At 32.2% G+C, this 17,964-nt stretch overlaps 2 protein-coding genes across 6 annotated transcripts in view; one reads left to right on the top strand and one right to left on the bottom strand.

Annotated features, from left to right (window-relative positions):
* Positions 1-9,905, top strand: part of LOC111043298 (kinesin-like protein KIF13B) — a 95,015-nt gene extending 85,110 nt beyond the window's left edge. For all 4 annotated transcript variants that reach the window (XM_039443420.1, XM_039443417.1, XM_039443409.1 and 1 more), the window contains 4 exons: positions 862-1,069; positions 2,067-2,234; positions 3,703-3,861; positions 4,963-9,905. In XM_039443420.1, coding sequence (XP_039299354.1) covers positions 862-1,069; positions 2,067-2,234; positions 3,703-3,861; positions 4,963-5,060 — 633 coding nt within the window. In that variant the 3' untranslated portion in view covers positions 5,061-9,905. The remainder of the gene's footprint in view (positions 1-861; positions 1,070-2,066; positions 2,235-3,702; positions 3,862-4,962) is intronic.
* A 1,079-nt stretch (positions 9,906-10,984) lies between these two features.
* The window catches only part of LOC111043299, a 45,799-nt gene continuing 38,819 nt past the window's right edge, over positions 10,985-17,964 (bottom strand). For both annotated transcript variants that reach the window (XM_022328209.2, XM_039443421.1), the window contains exons 5-6: positions 16,807-16,936; positions 10,985-13,644 (exon numbers count right to left, since the gene is read on the bottom strand). In XM_022328209.2, the coding sequence (XP_022183901.2) occupies positions 13,550-13,644; positions 16,807-16,936 (225 nt within the window). In that variant the 3' untranslated portion in view covers positions 10,985-13,549. The remainder of the gene's footprint in view (positions 13,645-16,806; positions 16,937-17,964) is intronic.

Below are 17,964 nucleotides of genomic sequence, written 5' to 3'. Positions count from 1 at the left end.
AGTAATAACTCTTGGACTGTAGCTGTCGATCATTGTGACTACTTTCGCAGACAATCAATCGATACTATCCAGCCTCTCTATCCACTGTGGTTAGTGGTTTATCATGTACCTCTTGATCATATTGGTGTTGCTGGCCATGATTCTGAACATGTTTAAAATTTATCCGCAGCCCTTCGCTGTAATGACACAACAATTTATGACGACATGTGTGCACACAGCTGATCATTATGCATGTGCTGTCGTTAGTGGCCAGCCTTATAAGCATTAATTGACAGAAGTTGTAATTTGACTATGCAGTGGATGATTGGTTCATTAGCCTTAGGCTTATGGGAGGGCAATGGAATGACGGATGATGATATTCTATTTTATTTTATTAATTTTATTTATTTTAATTGTTACAATATCGACCCTAGTGATATATAAATAATAGGTGAACATAGTCACATATATAAACATAAATTGAACACACATTGTACAAAAAGACATAGAGTTTGTAATTGATGATGAATGATAAATTGCGCATAGATTAAAGCCGTGTCCACACTGAACAAATGTTCGACAAACATGTTTGTTGAAAAAGTTTGGGCAAATTTTATTATGTTTGACAAACAATGTTTGCCCGTGGCCAGTGTGGACGCGTCACCAAACAAAATATTTGTAAGTGAGAAGAACAGGTTTTATGTTTTACAGCTGTCAACTCTGAAAATGTTTGGAAAAACAGTAATTTTTTGTTTGACAAACATGTAAAAAATACTTTTTAAAATGTTTGTCCCTGAGCTCCTCAACAAACATGTTTGCTGAACATGTATGTCGAACATTTGTTGAGTGTGGACACGGCTTAATTATGATGTGTCTATGTAGGTGGTGAGAAGAAGGAAAACGAGCCGTGCGAACAGTGGCAGTGGCAGTGGCAGTGGCAGTGGCTTGAGTAATAGGGCGTCGTTCCCGATGGCGCGCGCGCATGTGTCGGAGAGCAAAGCGGCCATGCGCCTCGAACAGCGCATCGTCGACATGTCTGCATCCATCAACTCAACTGAAGGCTCTTCCGACGAAAAGAACCACACTGAAGGTACATTCACACTGATGCAGCCAAAACAATACAGGGTGTCTCATGAAAGGTGTAAACAGCCGAAGACCATAGATTCTACATTAAATTTGCAACAAATATGTTCTGTAAATTTGCTTATATGGAACTTAGTTTTCGAGATATATAGATTTCACGATATTTTTGAAAAGCTTCAATAACTAGAAAACTATCAGTTAAAATCTAATATTTAGGATATGGTTGGAAAGAGGAAGAAATTTCCAAAAAAATCTTATAATTTATTCTTTTGTTTGGCGTTTTTATACATTTTATGAGCGTTCAAACTGTTTGAAATTTGGCTTTGAACTCGACGAATGTTCTTTTTTAACTTTGATCGCTCATAAAAAATTCAAAAATGTTGAACAAAGGAACAATTTCTATGAACCTTATTGGAAATTTCTTCCTCTTCCCAGCCATATTCTAAAAATTAGATTTTGACTTATAGGGTTCTAGTTATTGACGTTTACTGGACATTTTTGTTGCTAATTGCATGTTGAATCTATGATCTTCGGCTGTTACACCTTTCGTGGGACATTCTGTATAAATATGAATTAATCAAATTAGAATCATCACTGATAGATTATAATCATCTCATTGGTCATTCAATTGTCTGTATTATGTTTCTGATGAATAATTCCATCACTCTTTTGAGTAATATGATAGGGCTACTTGAAAGCAGCCTATCAATTGTTTTTGACACTTTATAATTGTATAAATTCCCGAAATTAGTCGTGTCTGAAATAAAAATAATATTATGATTGTACTATTAATCCTTTGTAATTAAATTTCATTACTATTTCTACTCCATATTGTTGCAGTATGAGCCTCGTCTAGATCACTGAGTTAGAATAATCAAGAATATATTTTATCTGCCTTTCAATATGCCTTTATCTCTCTTTCATTGTGTGTTTTTCTTGGATTTTTTCGAACTTTTTGTGATGGAATGACATTGAACTATGCAATAATGGTGTGATTGTTTCAGACGAGGCTGAGTCGGCGCAACGAGTGGAAGAGCCGATCCCGGAGTGGGTGTGCCTCGGCGAGAGTGTGTTGATCAGGCCGTCCAATGCATCGGGGGTGGTCGCATTCGTTGGTCCCACCCAATTCGCAACCGGCACCTGGATTGGCGTCGATCTCGATGCTCCCACCGGTCAGCCATCCAATTGCTAGCAATTTGACTAATGTTGAAAATGACAAGTGAATCTCACTAAAATTCAGGGATAACTTTTTATGGTGTCCCGCAGCTTCTCACCTCTAAGAGGTTTACAGTCATCCTTCAAGTCTAGAGGAACTTACTAGACACTAGACTAGAAAACATTTTCCTGGTGGCATATTTTTTCCAATTCAGATACTATAAAAATGAAATAATTTTCTGTAGAAATGTGTTTTTTTAATGAACGAGAGAAATGAGTTGTGATTGATGACTAGAGCCTCGAGTCGTTGTCCGTTTGTGGGTTTGTTATTAGACGATTACTTTCGATTGATTTCAGAAATCAACTTCACATTTTCAACACATATTCTTTGAACCATTATACAGATCAAGTTCGTTGGCCAACTTGACTCACTACTTCGCCCTTTATAAGGCGAGAGAGGATACATGCTCAATATCACTATATAATATAGATAGAATTACTAATCACAAGATATGGAATAAATATAGAATATGGAATCAATGAAGTATTGTAAATATCGATTATAACTGGAGATTTCAGCTGACAGGATAGCAGTGGTATTTTGAGCGAGTTTTTCAGTCTGGGGGCTCACTAGTCTTATCAAGTTTATATACTACAGTACATTTTTCAAAATCAATTTTTGAAAGCCATTTTCATGAACTATCTAAACCGGAAGAAATTTTTTTTGTAGTCCAATGTTATCTATCTTATTCATGATTTACTTACTACCCATAACTTATGGGTAAGCCAGGCATGCTGAACAAAATTGAATTAGTTAACTTATCCATTTATTCCATTCATTTGTAAGTTAGGCACATTACAAATTTATCTATTCATAGTTCCATAACTCATGAAAATTGTTCAACATGCGATTACAAAAGCACCATGTATTAAGATGAAAAATCTAAAACAGATTTTAATGAAATCCCAATCTTGAGGTGAAAAATCTATCCGTACATATGTATTTGTTTCAACTTTTCCAAAATCACCCACGAAGTCAACCTTTAATTATTATTTATTCAACCGAAGCAATTAAAACTGTCTTCGCTTTTTTTAGTTTATTATGCTAATTGTGTTTATTACCTGTACTTGTCTCTGCAGTTTGTTCCTCTATTTTTATGATCTTATTGCTCAAGAAATGCACAGTATTTATAATAATGTGTTAAAAGAAGCAAATAAATTCTATTTGATTTGAAAATAATTTTTTGATACAGTATCGAGATGGATTAAATATTCTTTTTTTGGACTTGAGATAATCACATTTCATCCTTTGAATCCTACTTTCTACTAATTTCTACCAATTCAACGATAAAATATGAAGAACTTATATATTCTACCTGATATTTTTTCAAGTAATATAAATCTATATTATCCTCTGATTGCATGTTAGTAAAATGCACATTTGAGCACTTGTACTGAAGATTGATAACATTCTTTAATTTGTAGGGAAAAACGATGGTGTAGTGAAAGGCGTGAGGTATTTTGAAGCTCGACCAAAACATGGCATCTTTGTTAAAGTGAACAAGTTGATTCTGGACAAACGTGGGAGGGCGATGCGTAGTCATGGCCAAGAATCGTCATCAATGAGGCGCAGCTCGAGTAAAAGTAAGTCATTTCAGCCTCATTGTTGTAAACTATTTATAGAACCGTCAATCAACATACTTTTCATAATCAATCCAGTTTTACATGGCTTTGATTCTCTATAGATGCATACGATAGTCCCAACTATTGACAATATTACAATATTATTTCTCAATACCACTTTTTTATAAACCTGATTGGGCTTAGCGATACTGATATATTGGTTCTTGTTTCTCTTTTAGTAGGAATTTTAAATTATGTTGGGGGGGGGTGGTTAATATAAACATTTTAAAGTTAAAGGGTACCACCAACCCAAATTCAGCTTATGCTCACAGTTTCAGTTTACCTCACATTGGCTGGCCGCGCACTGATTAGACAAATCGTCTTTCGACAAACCTTTGTGTCAAAATATGGCGAAGTGAATGATCAAACATGCTATCAAATGAATGCATGGCACATTGATGAGACAGAGGCTAAAAATACGTTGTTTTGTCGATATATATTTGTCTATAATGAATATAATTTGTATTTTCCTTCGTGTGAAACCACCGAACTTTTTACAGAAAACGTTTCGTTGAAATACTTTTATTATAATCTGTGTGCGGCCAGCCTTAAGCTGTGTTCAGACGTACGCGCCACGAACACACGACTAGTGGGAGTCGAACTCTTGTTCATCTCATCTGATCGTCAAAATTGTTGACTCTAACGATCCAACAGGAACCCAGTGATCGAAAACATTTCAGTGACGCATTGAATGCAGTAACGAACGTGCCAAGCTCCATTCCAAACTTGACGAACGAAACGAAATGCGATCACCGTACAGACTTGTTTGAGAAATGATCGTGTGGCGCGTAAGGGCTGGCCACATGAGCATTTTTCATATGAGTCGACAAGGCAGGAAGCTCTGATTGGGTTGGCGTTCAGGAATCAGCTGATACAATAAGCTGGCTGATTGAGAGGGACGCCAAACCTGCCCTGCCGACACGTCTGAAAAACGCTTGTGTGGCCTCTCGCCCCAAGTCTGTGCACAGGTTTGGAATCGATTCTTTGAAAGAAGAAAGTAATTGGAATTAAGAAGGTGGCAAACATGTGAATGTGATGATTGTGATGTGTTTGTGTTGCCAGGTGAAGGCCTGTCGACGCTGCATCGCTCGCGCAGCCGAGGCGAAGGCTTGGGTGTGATCGGCACCCTCCGGCACTCGTCTCTGCGCCTCAACAAATAACAACTATCCTCCAAATCCACGTCCAACTATTAGCCACCACCAATCAACAATCAAGCTTTCAGTCTAAACACATTCATTCATTTTCTTTCAATTGTCATTCTCATATATTTTCGCCTCGCTTCATAACCTCGTCAATAATAGTAGTCTTATTGTAATACTATCCTCGTTACGTCATTCGTTGTGTTACTCAATGCATTGGCAAGCTTTACTTTCCAACTGTACAAGATGTTTCCTCGGCTTAGCTGGAAAAACCCTAAATATATATTTATCAACTTGAATACTGTAAGCTGTGAGGATATGTGACTAGATTTTGCAATGTATTATCCGTCAATGTGATCTGCCAACATTATTTCATCGATTGACTTGTTTAGACTGACTAATGCATTCCATTACTAGGAATAATAAATATTACCAGAAACATGTGCATGTAATCTAGTAATGTCAAGGTATTGAAGTACCTTCTCTTGCCGATCCATTGGAACTTGTACATTTTAATCTCTGTTTTATCGAATTTACTGATACATTAGTCATTCCATTTTTGAATATCAGCTCTGTTAGTTTATAGTGATATTAGTCAAAATATTGGAGAATATTTTCTCAGCATTGTAAAATTGTTCGATTATTATACTCATATACATTTTAAATAATTTTAACAGTACATTTGAAAAAAAATCTGTAAATAAAGTACATTCTATTGATGTATTTATTCATAATGTTCAACCTTTGTCATCTACAAGTTGAAAAACAGAAGATTCCGTTTTATAGACTTAATCTATTCCATCCCTGATAATTATTAGTGCAATAACTCACATGTTATTTTGTTTGTTGTTTTCAATGTGTTGATAAGATTATGATTATGATTGTTTGTACTTACGTTGCTTTATCATTGCAAAAGGTAAAAAAAATATTTTTCCGATAAAAAATTTATCAAGCCAGTAAATCTTAAATATATTTTTAGATATAATTGTAGGTATTGAGATGGCTAAATTTTAATCTACTTAATGTATATTTTATTAAGATGAAAGTGACATGAAAAAGATATTCAATAAATATTTATTAACAAATCCTTTTCATCAATTCAAATTATATTACTGTCCAACACATTTATTTCCACCATTATAAGTCTGAAATGATTTGGAAAATCGTAATTTTAGAGAAATCTTTAGTGTCGCCCAAGTTGATTTCCACAGGTACTATTGAAAAGACATAATAGACTAGTTGTTGCACGATCAAAAATGAATTTATCGGACGTGATATAATATTCTCAAACTAATCAGATAATTGTATAATAATTATATCTACTCTCATAACATCACTGATCTGCAAACACTGAAACTTCTTTGTATTTGGAAAGTAACTCAATTCATTTAAAAATATATTTCAATTTCAATAACTTTTCAAGTAATGTTTCACTCTTTGTTTAGATTGGACAAGTTTCTCAATTATTGTACTCATTCACTTTAAAACTATATTTGTGATAAAACACAGAATTCATAAAAATGATAGTTAAATTTACAAACACTTTACGCAGCATTATGAAAAAATGAAATACATTTAACATACAATGTTACTTTTCAGTTATTTGTTTTTTTATTCAATATCACATTATTATCAAAGTTACAAAAAAATTATCGGAATGCAAATTTTTAAAAATTAAAACTCCATCTGTTCGGTACCAATAATAATCGATAGTACTATTTTAGAGCAGTTAATTTTGAGCTTGATGAATGTAACCATACTAGATTTAGCTCACATTGTGTGCAGCAACCATCTTCTTTCGTATTCTTTGAACGAAGTTCTTTCGTTTAATATTGATTGCTTTTCTGTTATATAATAAAGCTCCTTTTAATATACTCGCCATTCCACATTCCTTAAATAATTAAGGTGTATTATTTATTCATTTAAATAGATCATTCACTTTATTGGTGAGTTTCTTCGAGATAAGTAATCATTTCCAGCTAATCAAATTGTATCCACCATGCATTCCATTAAAATATGATGGGAAATTTGTGGCAGCTGACATTAACCATGTAAATGTTTTTTTTTTCGTGAGTGGCAGGTTTTATGAAGTTGATAATAATTAAATTCATTGCTAGTGATTCATAGCAAGGAATGTGAGATACGGTATGGTATTTTGATTGAATAATATTTTACGTAAGTGCTTATTTTTTATCCAAAACCATTTTGAAACTTTACAGACATCATGGTTTTAATTTATTCTATTAATAAATAATAAGACATTCTATCATTGCAAATTAATTCAATTGCCTACGCACAAGCTATTAGCTCATGTAGGGATTTAACTGCAGTAAGAAGTGAATCATATATCAGATTCTGCGGGATTTTGTGAGAGATTTCTTTTGTTTGGTTTAAATAAAAAAATATTATCAAAACTACAAACTATGATATCCTTACCTGTAAATAAGTAACACTCTTCTATTTTGATCTTGATACTTCCCACTATTTTTCGAGACGGTTAGTTATAAATTGATATAGAATGATATAAAAATACTATTTGAATAACATGATCTTTTCATTAATAAATTAATATTATGAATATGTATAGATAGAAATAGAGACTGGTGAATTGAATCAAGATTGCGAATGTAATTATTATTTTAAAAGTGAAAGTACAAATAGTGATTGCACATTAGATAGAGGGAAAGCGTCAATGTAGATAAATTATAAATAGGATTCAGTTTCAATTTTGTTCTAAAAAAATGTTTCAAGCTCCAATATCTCCCCAACTCGATTTTCTTTTATATTAAAGTCCACTTTCTCATACATATTTTTCTTATTTGCTCAGTTTCAACTACCAAAAGCAATTGAAACATGTAATTATATAAATATTTGGTAAAAATTAAATATTTCTATTTCTAGCTTTCATTATCATCCACAGTATTTATATTATCAATAATGATGAAGAGTTGTATAAGATTCGCTAGGAAATTTTACCTCTAATTTATAACTAAATTGAAATATTATATTATTTGATGCTACTGTACATATTTTTGGTTACAGTAAGTAATTCATTTTTTCTCATTCATTCAGTTTCAATTTATACCTTCGTTGGTGTTTGGTGCTATTTGATTATAGTAGGCTGTGTTCAAATGGAATTTTATTTATTTTATTGTTTCTAATATTATATATATCCGGTTTTTTCCGGTGATTATTATTTGTAAGATTATTTCAATTTATAAATGAAATTCAAAACATAATTTTCAATAACTATTTATTGGAATATTGCTTGTTAATTTGATCAAAATCTACTTAAATGAAATAATTATTTTTGTAAATTTTTTCCAACCTTAAATGTGCTTCTCTTTTATAGGATCCTTCTGAAAAAATAACATAAAAAAATACACCAATTTGTCAAATAATGCCAATTTAATCATTATTGGGAAAAATCAAGATTATTTAAGTTAGCAGGTGAGTCTAAGGTCCTGGACATATTGGATTGAAAAGAGATCTATTCATTGGGAAAATTGATTCCCTCCTTTAAACCATCCGTCCATCAGTTTGTTCTGTCCGATCTTGTTTCTATACGTAATTGTTCACGTTCAAGTTAACATAATATTGTGATTCAAATTGAATTTCCACTGGATATGTTTCACAAATTCATATTCATCTTACAAATTTAGTCGATTAGAATCTAGTTTTGTTCAGCTTTACATTCAAGTGGAACTCTTTAATGAAAAATCTTCACTTCGTATAATAAAGTGAATTTGAATTGGCGTTTCCTTTATAATTAATATAAAAATCTCTAATTCATCTCAAGTTATAAACAAATGCTTCTCAGAAATTAGATAATCAACAATTTGAAAACATATTTTTCAAGCAGAAGCCATGAAATGGATTGAACAATGCGATCCCTCATATTTGATCAAAATAATGTCAATATGTTAATAAATTCATCCTTTTACATTTAATGATTTACTTATTTGATTATTGTCTAATCCACTCATTCATGAATAAATCAATTTATGGATTTTAGTTGGTCTTTACACCCATGAGGTCTGGACAATTCCAGAGATTTAATTTCAATAATAATTATCTTATCTTACTGATTTACTCCGGTGAAGTATTATTGTGATTAATGTACTGTTGTCTGAATCTGTAAATAAAGAATAGTCTATTTATGTCGTGCTACTTAAGTACTGTATAATTAAAAAAAGAAAGCTTTCTTTTGTAGAAATCATTGTTGGAGTTTGAGCTCAGTTCCAATCAACTCATAAGTTATTATAATTTCTTTACTATTCTTGACTATTTTAAACTGTCTACTGTGTGTGCCACGAGAGCGTGAAACGGACGAGTTATTCAACTGTCCTGAAAGTGACCTTAAAATGAAATATTTCTGTAAACTGTTTTTGCTTGATAAATTGTATAAATCATGGAAAATCTTCGATTATGTGTTATGTAAAATATTATATTGAACATTGTTATGTAATTTAATGTAATAATTTTGTAAACTTGATAAATGAAACTTATAATTAATTATTGTTGTTTTGTTTAATGAATGATACTAGGTTGTGAGCTATAGTAGTGTAATTGAATTGTTAATCGTGGCTTCTGTCTCCAATTCAGTTTTTATTTTAGTTATGCATCATATCCTCTAATTCTAAAACTTGAATAGAATCTAATTGTGTAAATCTAGATAATTTGTCAGTCAATTTATTGATTTTGTGATCTAGATTAGTATATTGAATTTGAAAAATGTATAGCAAACAAAATTCCTCTTTGTGCTACAGTGTTATACCATTAATATTGTATGATTTACATTTCCAAGCCATAAAGTACTGTATATCATTTTTTGAATGTCAGTATAAAATAAATTTGAGAAATTTTTTTCTTGTTTTATTGAACGTTACCTTATATAGAGAATTTGCGATATTGAAGGCAAACGCACACTGCAAAAGACGGACGTATGCAGACAGTCAGAGGGAAAATCCCTCCCCAGGTGTTCAAATGTTGCAACGCACAAGAAAGTCCGTCTATCTCCATATTCACGACTCACGTTCATTTTTCTCCGTCTGTCTGTAACTGTGTGCGTTCGTCTTTACAGTAAGCTATTGCTGGATTACAGGACTTGATTTTCTATCAACAATCCTGATAATCATTCATACATAATAGTATTCTCTTAGAAAAAAGAATTATTATTACTGATGGATTTCCTTTTCCTCCAATATAAAATAGAGAACAAACACAATAGAATTATTTTTCAAATTTATTGCCAAAAATATCTTGTTATAAACGTTAAACTTTTCAAGAGTTTACTCATTAGTAATTATTGCATCGAAACAAAATATAATAATAACCAACACAAGTGTAAAAAGCTATACATCAAACTCTTAATCTATGAAACATTTTTTATTCAACTCAATATTAGGAAAATATACAAAAATTACGATCTGGAAAGAAAATTATAACTATAGAAAAATACTATTAAAAGAAAATGTTCAAGTAGAGAATCTTAGATTTTGGGCAGTCAAATATTAATTTTTTCTTTCAAATTCAACAGTCGAAAAGTAAAAGTTTGGAGCAATGTGAAGAGTAATCTTGAAAATTGAGATTACAAATTGAATACAGATCATATTACCGCGATACTCGAAGTATTTTAAATTGATTACCTATAAATCTAACTTCTAATCAACAAAAAATCAGGCCACAGAAAATCATTGAATAAAAGGCACACATTATAAAATATGTTTTAAATTATACAGCAAATCTTGTAAATTATAACTTTAATAACCTTAAGAAATAAAGCCAGTTTTACAGTCTCAAAATTATCCAATAATTCTCTAATAAGTCGATTATGTTACTTCTACAACATTTTTGGCTTGAGAATAATAATATTCGAGAATGAAGATGGCAATTATATTATTATTGAAGAATGGCTCTTTAAATCTGGTTCAAGTACATATACATTTTTTTAATTATAAAAATTTATGTATGAGTATATCAGCCAGAGAAAGGTAAACTTCTATTTTAATCACCAAACTGTAATCTTTGTATTCAATCCAGTCTTTTAACCTTGAATAATGGAAGAAGTGTCACTTCCAGTGAATAAGTATTTTAAATATAACAATACTCTACTTGACTATCAATATTAATACTAAACATGTAAAAAACAATTATTTCGAAATTATTCCAAATCACCATAAATTGCTCAACATAAGTTCACTCACTGTTTAATTACAACTCACTGTTCACTTAATTCATTTGAGAAAACAGTTTCAACCATCATTACAATAAACAATTTGAGTTATAGGCTACAATCATTATAAAACCTAGTAATAGCACTCTATAAGTAAAAATATCATCTATGTAGAAAATATCTTCCTACGCAGCAGTCTTAATAGCTCTTATCAATATGGATGTGAAAATTATTTCTGAAAAAGTAACTATCAAATTTAGAAACTAAATTTACCTCAAAATTATCCCAACCATCAATTCATCACAATATCTATTAGCCTATTATTACCATCATTATCCATCTCATTCCTCAATATAAGTACCACTTCCAGTCTTCGTTTACTACAAATTTTCTCTCAACAGTGTTCCTCACGCTGAATACTCTCAATGGATAAGTAATCCTATTATAAAATTATAATTAATATAGAATGTATTATAACGATATACATATTATATTATATTTCAATTTGTATTATTATAAATACGGTAATCTAAATGATGATTATGATGAATTCTGTTTGAGAAAATAAAACCATATCAATACAATAATTAAATATTACATTCAATTAAATGTAATATTAGAATAGCATCTGGTGAACAATCATTTTCACATTCTATTTCTCGTTCTCAAAGAAAAAATGTTTTCTATAGAATAAAAAATATTTGAAATTTAAGCTTTCTTCAAATACCGGTACTCTAAAACTCATTATTAATAGTACTTCTGACTGAATATACACATTATAATATTATATAATATTCACTCAATTATTACTCACAATACTGTTCAATAAATTTTGTTAAGCCATTCCATTATCTACAATATATTCTCTTTTGAAGATGAAAACAGTTTATTACATAACATTATAGAATAAAGAGTGGGTGAAAAGATCCTGAGCGGTCTAATACTCTATATAAACAAGGATGGATAATTTGACGATAGGTGTGATTGAAGATCAGACTCAGATTAAAAGTACTACTTTTGTGACTTCGAAATTTTGTTCCGCCTTCTTGGGTCCGCCATTTCGTATGCAATTCCATTTTTTTAATGGTAAGGTGGTCAGTTATTACATGAGAATTCAATACGTAGTTTTAGGAAAAATTGAAGGGTGGAAACCGCACTTTGATGTGCCAAACCATTACCAAGATATTCATATTTGAAAATACTAATAACTCAAGCAAACATTAAATACAAGAGTTATACATTAGAATCATGATTTATCAAATTTCACGGTTCAAAGTGCTGAAAATGTGAAGAATATTACAATAAAGAAAGTATGTCTACTGCAATTTTGACCACTTAAAAATTACTTAGGTAAGATGCTTTTTATTAAATTTCTGTTTCAAAACTATGTACAGTACTATGCACAGTAATGTAAATATCTTTGGAACGTTATGACACATAGATGTTTGGTTTATCCATTATCTGTTGTTTTCGTCCATTTAATATATCTGACATTTTTCTATTGGAAAAAAGCACGACATGATCTCTTTCCTTCCCCTTCAAAAAAATAAACTAGCTTTCAAAATGGCAGACCGAAATTGTTCTGCACAGAATTTTTTATTTGTGTAAGATATACAGATGAAAATTCAGATATGTTGTTTAATATCTATTAAAGGAGGTGATAATAACATAATTCACAAAAACTATCTTTCTAGTGGAGATATTACAGTACTTGTCTTAATCAGTGAATAAATAACAGAATATAAGGTATAAGAAGAAGATAAGATCTAGATATCTCCTTTGAGTATTCAACAACGAACTACCATCACAGATTTTGCACTTTTGGTTGAACCAAGATGGTTGTCAAATATGATTTTTGATTGAAAGAACTACGATATTCCAACTAAAATTTAAAAAAATGTCCGAGTTATTTTTTGATACGCTGGCATATACCTATATTATTTGATAGATATGTCAACATTTATAAATATATTTATATTAATATTCAAAGTTTATCAACTTTGATCAGGTTTGTCAAATCTTGGCCATTTTATATAGTTATATTAATAATAACTAAAGTTATTATAGTATTGAGTAGGATGCCCAACAACTCTTATCATCAAATTATAGTTGAATATGAAATATTGACTTTATGGAACTTTTCACCCACTCTGTATCTGTATAAGTAAACTTTTTCCATTCACGGATTCACCAAAAAAGTATATTCTACCAAATCACTCCAAAACAATCTTCGTCTTCTCCTTGAAAAAAAATCGGTGGATTATATAAAAATATAAGCTTGAAACTTAGTAGAAATGACATCTTACAAATGTTCAATTGTAATATGTTGATCAATTTATTTCTGAGTCCACTGTGCTGCCCTTGGCATCTGATCCTGACGCATAGTGTGAAGGAGGCCATTCACGACCAGTACACAGTAGATTCTCGGTACTGAAAACAAACATGGACATTCATTTCAAAAATAAAGAATAACTAATGAATAACTGGACACTGTCTATTGATTAGAAAATTATGGCTGATTGGTGGGGAGTCCCTTGCGGGAAGGTCCTACCTCGCCTGAATATATAATTTAAGCCGTCAATGGTCTATTGATTAAACAATATCAACTCAGCACTGTAAACAAAAATAAAGAAATCGCAAAAATGAAAACAATAACTAATAAGTTCAAGACATAACTCAATGGAGAACGAAATAACCTTTCCTATATTGTTTATTTCAATAAAAAAGCTTTCAAAGAAAAAAATAGTTTCTACAAAAAGTATAGATAACAAAAAAATGGCGAGTGGTTAGTAATGCCGGTTATTACCAAATCACAAGCCTTCTCATGATGTGTGCATCACTTCAGTAAAAAAAGTTCTTACATGTTGTGTTGGCTTCTCAGACTAACTCTGAATCATTACAAAAAAATGAGGTAATAATGTACATCTTATATTAGTATTAATAAAGTAAAGATACTATTAGTAATGATTCTATTGATAAAGTAAAGAATTTAAATTAACATGTACGGGATAGGAAATATACATTTTTGACGCATTATCACTTCTGAACTGATCAACTTAAAATTATGCATAAATATTATAAATTTACCGAGGGTAGTTATAGTCCTATTTTAATTGTTAATAATCAATTACAAATTTATTCAATTTGCGATTTAAAGTTTTCGTGACGATAAAATCACAATCAAATAATCCGTTTACTGACTGTATCTTTTGGTCCTGGGGTAGCGAGCAGGACTTGAGAATGAAAGATTCGAGTCCAACCTTAGTCATTTTTTGAACTACAATGAAGATTATCCACATAATTTTGACAAAATAATAAATAATAATAACAACTCTATAAAGTTTTCTATTGTGAGTAAATTTGATAGAGTGATACTTTTAAAAATTTTAGAATGGAACTAAATTCAATATATTTTTTGTTGTTTTTCACAGACGCTTGCGGAGCATGTAAGTAATACTCCCGAGTGACCTGACTGGCTCAGGTCTGGTGTCAAAGTTTTCAGGTCACACCTGATCAGTTTAGGGCCATGACTTAACAACTGCTTTTAGGCAGCCGGGACCGATGGCTTAACGTATCCATCCGAAACACGTGAGTGGCCCGAGAAGAATATCTTTCCCGGGCCGGGCTTCTGGTTCACAAAGCCAGCGTCTAAACCACTCGACTGGACGGACCTACTGCTAGGTGGTCATAATTTCGACTACCTTATCCCAGGGGAACCTGAATAGTTACTTCCGTTTTTGAGGAAAGGAATAGCAAAAAAAGAAAGTATTAGTACTTTCTTTTTTATTTAAAGTTTCTTTTTTCTAAAAGAAACTATTATTATACCAAATAAAAAGTGAAGAAACCTCAAAACAATACTGAATAGGCCATATTGAGGGAGAGCACCGTTATGCAGGGATCGCGTTTTTACTTTTTTCAATAGACTTTGATGAAATCAAAGGTCATCTAGACTGGGGTGGCTCACTAGTTGAGTTACAAAATATTTTGCATCACTCTACCCGGTTTCGTGTCACAACCTTGTTTCATTCATTAGAAGAAATTAAAACAACATCAGTGAAACACAACACATTTATAATGTGTTTACATTATACAATCAACTTTCAATTTAATAAGATGTTATAATCATTTAAAACTATGGAGTTGTTGTAAAATTACAGTATAAGGTTTTTATTAAAATCACGACTAGTTCAATGCCAATTCAGCAAGCGGTGATTTGCGCTGCACATGCACAGAGTCAATTCACTGATACTTTATTAAATATCGGGGACCGAGCTTCACTCTGGAGTACAAAAGCATGAAACATTATTTATTACGAAAGAATAAATTATAACATTCATAGTTCATACAGAAATGTTCTATCTAATCACAGTAAATTGAGATTAATTCCCAGAGGATTGCAAAAATTTCCCTCACAAAGGCCCGGTTGCACAAAAGCCGGTTAAATTTTAATCCTGATTAATTTCACGTGAACCAAATCAGAGAAGACCATTTCAAGAAGATGGATCAACTGAAATTAATCAGGATTGAAAATAACCCGGCTTTTTTGCAACCGGCACTATACTTCGAGCAATCTTCTTCAGACTTGGAGGAATTTGTGGCGCAGAGAAATGAAGGGAGATCAACCAATTGCAGTGATGGATTGAGTCATAGGTGGAAGTGTAGTTGTCAATTTGTCGAATAGAGTCAGTCGAGTCTGTGATTGCAGAGAGGAAACTTCCTAAGTTTAACATGAGCGCTTGAATACTCACTGGAAATTAGAAAACGCTCGCCGGTAAACAATGGCTACATAGCCGCCGTTGTATCCCTGCCGCTGTATGCCTTATCTGCTGCGCATGTACATCCAAAGTCGGAATTTAATTTGAACAAAGTATAAGTACCTGATTGAATGATTACAAAAGTTCAACAGCTGAGTCATAATTTTGACACAGTCCCACACACATGAACTCGCTCACTCACTTCAATCATCAACAGACGACGAAATAATTATTATCAGCTGTTTTTCCAAGCTGTTATTATTATAATAATTATTCTTTTAATGTCCTTCAGCGAGTTTTCCCAGGGATGAGACCTAGTGCAATCAAATTTTTATATTATAAACCTACTATGTTCTGAATTTCGTGAGAATCGTTAAAGCCGTTTTCGAGATCCGGTGAAATACAAACATATAAACATCAAAACATATAAACAGAAATTGCTCGTTTAATAGTATAGGATATCATATTTCAATTTTATTATTAACCAGCAGCTAACCCGTGCTCTGCAAGGGTCTAATTAAAAACTTGATAAACTGAAAACTTGATTTACTGTAATCTTGAAAAATTAAAAATTGGCCTTTAACCATCTGCGGTAAATTAAGAATCTATATGCAAAATTTCAAGTTAATTAGTCAGGTAGTTCAGACTAAAGTAGGTAAATATAAAGTTATTGTAGTTTAGACGAGACGATTCATTCGTGAATTTCCTATCCCCTACGTGTATGAGCCAATTAATTCTTTCCTTTATTATAATAGATGATTAATAAGCTATCGAGTAATTATTCAAAGTAAAAAAATCTATGATTTTCATTCAATAGTCAAGTTTCATAAACACTCACCAATATCTATGAGAACAAAGATCATGGAAATGGTGTGGTCGTTGAGCATGAGAAAAGCAACGAGAAGTCCTTCGAAGAAGAGTAGAGCCGTTTGTTCAACAAGCCAATAGAGCACACAGGTGGGCTTATTCTGCGTAAAACATCAACAAAACTTCCTCAGTTGGCTCACTTAAATGTACAGAGTGGGTCAAAATAACAACGGTTTCATATTCCATAATGCAAATTTAAATTGACATAACGTATTTCTTCAGGCCTACTAGATTTATTAGTTGAAAAATAATATCATAGTACCATTTTTTTTAACTTTTTTAATTTACATTTATGTTTGTGTGATTGAGGGCCTTACTAAAATTGAAAATTCAAACTATATGTGAGTTGAAAATTTTGGAAAAAGCACGTAGGGCAGAGACTTTGCCCGGACTCAAGTCTCTTACAAGTCTCTCTTAAGCTGCGTACACATAAACGCGCCTCCAACCCGCACCGAGCACGCTCCGCCCTCGTACCGCCCTCGTTCCTCCATCGAACCACAGTCGCTCCGCCCCCGCACCCATCATGAACGTTATGGAAGATGTTAGATCTTCTCGCGTTCCCCGGTCAAACCACACTTGCTCCCCGGTCGATCATCAATCGCTCTGCTGGAGTGACGTTCGGTTGCGGAGCAGAGCGAAAGTCTGTACGCACCTCTATTCAAACATTGTATGGTCCAATACTCTCACAGGAGAGACAGGTCGCAAACACTTACTCACTCTAATAATAATAATGACACTGATTCAATAATATAATAGCGAAATGGCACTGATTCATTCACTCACTCACTCATTCATAATAATAAATATAATAGCGAAATGGCACTGATTCATTCACTCACTCACTCATTCATAATAATAGCATAGATAAACAATAGCATAAATAGATATCCCATGGTAAAGGGCGTTTATGTCGCAACTTTCACTGTTATCTCAAGCCGATAGTCCACGTAGTTCTTTCCCGTGAAGCTTTATGACGCTGGTAGTCTCTCATATTGTGCCGTCCATACACTCTTACCCGGTCAAAACAGTAAAAATCGACAATAATCGACAGTAATAAGCTTGAGATAACAGTAAAAGTTACGACATAAACGCCCATGGTATATCTACTTATGCTATTGTTTCTCTATGA

This window comes from Nilaparvata lugens, chromosome 1 (assembly GCF_014356525.2).
Source record: "Nilaparvata lugens isolate BPH chromosome 1, ASM1435652v1, whole genome shotgun sequence".
NCBI classification, from domain to species: domain Eukaryota; kingdom Metazoa; phylum Arthropoda; class Insecta; order Hemiptera; family Delphacidae; genus Nilaparvata; species Nilaparvata lugens.
The sequence above is the reverse complement of the archived record's forward strand: the minus strand, read 5'-3'. Positions and strand labels throughout refer to the sequence as shown.